Here is a 3389-nt window from a genome sequence, read left to right on the forward strand (position 1 = left end):
GGTTTCACTCGCTGAACAGCACCAACTTTTGACGGCCCGTGTCATGTTTAGGAGCAACCTATTGCAATCCTCCAAAAGGAGGACATAATTCCATATAATATCAACGGCCCTGCAGCTCATGAACAAATGCTTCACATCCTCTTGAGCTATGTTACAGAAAATAAACTTTTCCTTTATGTGGTAGACCACGCTTAGTAAGACGATAAGTAGTCCAGATTCTTCCCCGAATGCTACAAACTTACAGCGAAGGGGCGTCCATGAATGGGAAACTTAAAATGGAGATCGAGCTATATGTAACCCTTTATTTGCAAGCACTCGAAATTCGTATTTCAAAGTTTTAAATTTTTTGAAATAAAATTCCAGAGATAGCCAATGATATATGCTACACTGGTGTAAAATCTCAACAAAAACTAATTTATATTCTAGACTACACAAAATTGACAAACTCTAATAAATTTTAAAGTCATTCGCCGAGGCACATCTGATGGTTGATTTATATACCGATTTAGAGGAGAAACCCCCGTGAGCTCCCAAAACCAAATCCAAGCATCTTCCGATCCATCTCCAGAGTTAACTGGATACGTATTTCTTACAGCTTCCCAGGTGGCCAAAACCTGAAAAAAGATCTGAATGGTACTCCGTAATACTAGGTTTTCTTATGTCCTTTTAGCGAATTCCCGTTTGTGACCGCTTCAGGCACACGTGCGTCTTGCCTTAATATATTATTGGCAGGATAAGGTTGTAGATATCGGCATATCGCGGTGCAACGTCTTGAATAGTGCGCGCCGAGATCTATGCATCACTAATTTAAATACAGTGCATACAGTGCCCTCGAAGTTGACTTACACGTGCAGACGTGCTTCACCCTTTTTCACTTAATTATTATTCAAGTAAAATGAATGATTACAACAACTAATCATTCGTTCACATTACAATACTAGAACACTTTATCGGTCGATCCAACATTTTCTTGTGCTAGCTGATGCTGCTTATTCGTTTCTGCTATATCAGTCTCTGCTAGTAGGAATTGAGATTGGCTTGGCGCAGCTTGCGCTCTTCAGAGAGCTTCGTAGCGAAGCGCGCGAGCGCCTCCTCGTTAGTTCCCTCGTCGTCGACGACCTCGTATTTCCCTGTGTCGATGTTCACCCTGGACACCTTCGTCTTGAGCAAACTTTCACCAATCTGAATCAGCGCCTCCATGTTCTTCTTGGTGGCGATATCCACTGACGCGGTGTCCCCAACGAGTGAGTCCACCTGGATGCGGAGGTAGTTCTCCTCAACTCGGAGAGCCTTGAAGAGCACGGCGGCGTGGATGTCAACCATGTCAGCGCTGGCATGTGAAAATATGTCGATGATAGGGGTGAAGCTGCCGTCGATGAGCCACTCGCGGAGGCCCCACTTGGCGCACTCCGGCGCGGTGTACTTCTCCGCCTGCTTGGGCGAGCCGGTACCTAAGGAGATGATGAGGTAGTTGTCGTACCCGGCAGGCTTACCGTGGTTGAAGTCCGGGTTCCGGGACAGCACCTCCTTGGTTATCATGGACATGGCGGCCATGGTGGGGTTGTTAGCGGCCACACCACCGTCGATAAGGTGGTACTCACTGTCGGGGAGCTTGCCCGAAGGATCCTGGGTCTTGAAGTAGTGTGCGGGGAAGTAGGTGGGCGCCGCTGACGTGCTGATGCAGATGTCCGACAGATGGGCGTTCTTGAGCGGGTTCTTCTTGGCCTCGTACGTGTTGAAGATGATCGGCTGCAGGAACTTGACGTCGAACGTCGGCACAATGATGTTGGTGAGGGTGTCGGCTAAGGTCACGTCGTTGGTGAGGCTCTTGATCTTGTCATGCAGGTACTTGCCGTCGTACTTGGGACCCAGCAGCGAGCCAACCAATGACGTCACCGGAGCCAGGAACCCGGACCTGCAGTCGGCCGAACCGATTAATTATTAGTCGGAAGAAGCGATCGAGCGGCATGAAATTAAAACCTTTCTACGACGTACCTCGCCTGAGGGAAGATCTTGGGCCCGTTGTCGAGGTAAAACTTGTTGATGTCCTTGGCGGCGAAGAGGGGACGCTTGTTCTCGCCCGGCGCCGCCAGCATCGACGTGACCAGCGCGCCGGTGCTCGTCCCGGCGATCACGTCGAAGTAGTCTGCGATGCGCGCGTCCGGCCCGTCCAGCTCCTGCAAAACAAAGCACTCCCTCGGAATCAATCAATCTATCTATCTAGGACGACGACGATGCACCGAGGAGCTACGGACGGACGGTCGTACTTGGAGCTTGGCCTCGAGGCTGGCGAGGATGGTGGACGGGATGAGGCCGCGGATGCCGCCGCCGTCGATGCTCAGCACCGTGATGAGCTTCCCCTGGGACGGCGGCGGGCAAGTCATCGTCGCGTCGGCGTTGCTGCTCTGATTTGCTCACACTCCTATCGGTGGCCTCTAAATTGCTTAAAGACTTCTACTAGCTTTGGATCTCGTGAGTTCCCAACTGGAGGCTCGCAAAGCCATATAAATAGAAATTTGGCGTCAGTAAGCTGGTAAGATGGAATGTGAGGCTACAGACTTCACACTCATTTTTTGCGTGCGCGTGTGTCACGATTGATTAGCTGGAGTCCCTACTCGCCGGGGCTGGGCCAGGGGCTGAGCCAGTATTTTCATATTGTCAGGATTGCATATCTGAAAGACACATGCATCGCTGATTTGGACACACAGATAATGCCTACTTTTTTTTTTCCGAAACACGGGTATTTCGATTTTGGCTTCCCAGCTTCAGTGGGCCGAAAAAGGGGTATTTGGTTTCTCCTTGAAATATTATTATCTCCACTGTATGTTTCTTAAAGCAGCGAAGAGCCTCTATAAGACGAAATGTTTTTGCTCGGAGTGGAAACGCGGCGTTGAGCTCGTGCAGGCGAGAGATGGCGGAGCTCTCCGGCGTCTAAAAAAAAACCGATGGGAAAAATTGGGTCACCTCCAGTCGATTGACACCATCTATTACCCCCACACTCTGGCTCACCGACAAATCCCGCGCCAACATTTCTTCCCATTTAAGCTCTCTATCCGCAAAAGCTTCTTCACCAACGAGCAGGTAAGCGGCGCCATCAACTCCTGTTGGTGGAGCTCTTCTGCAGCAAGTCTTGTCCCTCCAGTTTTTCCAGATGTCGTCTTCGTCATCCGATGGTTAGAGTTTCGTGGGTAACTTCTAACCCTATTCTGGTAGCTTAGATTTGTTAGCGTGTGGTTCATCTAAGTAGATGTGAATGTTGTATGGTAGATTTTTCATCTCTTGCTTCATGATGTATTGTGGGGATGATGTAGATGGATGTTTAAAGGTAGCGATGGCTGCTAAATGCTTTGCTCACCCCGCTTCGCTCCACTCTACCTATCCTATCGGCA

At 49.6% G+C, this 3389-nt stretch overlaps 1 protein-coding gene across 1 annotated transcript; it reads right to left on the reverse strand.

The window, feature by feature from the left end:
• Positions 1–857: 857 nt before the first annotated feature.
• Positions 858–2452, reverse strand: LOC124698931 (patatin-like protein 1). The gene is made up of 3 exons (XM_047231321.1): positions 2268–2452; positions 1996–2177; positions 858–1915 (listed from the first exon to the last, which is right to left on the reverse strand). Exons 1-3 carry the CDS (start codon positions 2382–2384, stop codon positions 1018–1020), a joined length of 1197 nt encoding a protein of 398 aa, XP_047087277.1. The 5' UTR covers positions 2385–2452; the 3' UTR covers positions 858–1017.
• Between the last annotated feature and the right edge of the window lie 937 nt (positions 2453–3389).

Source organism: Lolium rigidum, chromosome 3, assembly GCF_022539505.1.
Source record: "Lolium rigidum isolate FL_2022 chromosome 3, APGP_CSIRO_Lrig_0.1, whole genome shotgun sequence".
Classification (NCBI taxonomy): domain Eukaryota; kingdom Viridiplantae; phylum Streptophyta; class Magnoliopsida; order Poales; family Poaceae; genus Lolium; species Lolium rigidum.

Coding starts and splice junctions, on each gene's coding strand:
- LOC124698931 (XM_047231321.1), bottom strand. CDS start 2,384: ATGACTTGCCCGCCGCCGTCCCAGGGGAAGCTCATCACGGTGCTGAGC. Junction 2,178..2,267: donor GCCTCGAGGCCAAGCTCCAA/GTACGACCGTCC, acceptor TTTGTTTTGCAG/GAGCTGGACGGGCCGGACGC. Junction 1,916..1,995: donor AAGATCTTCCCTCAGGCGAG/GTACGTCGTAGA, acceptor GGCCGACTGCAG/GTCCGGGTTCCTGGCTCCGG.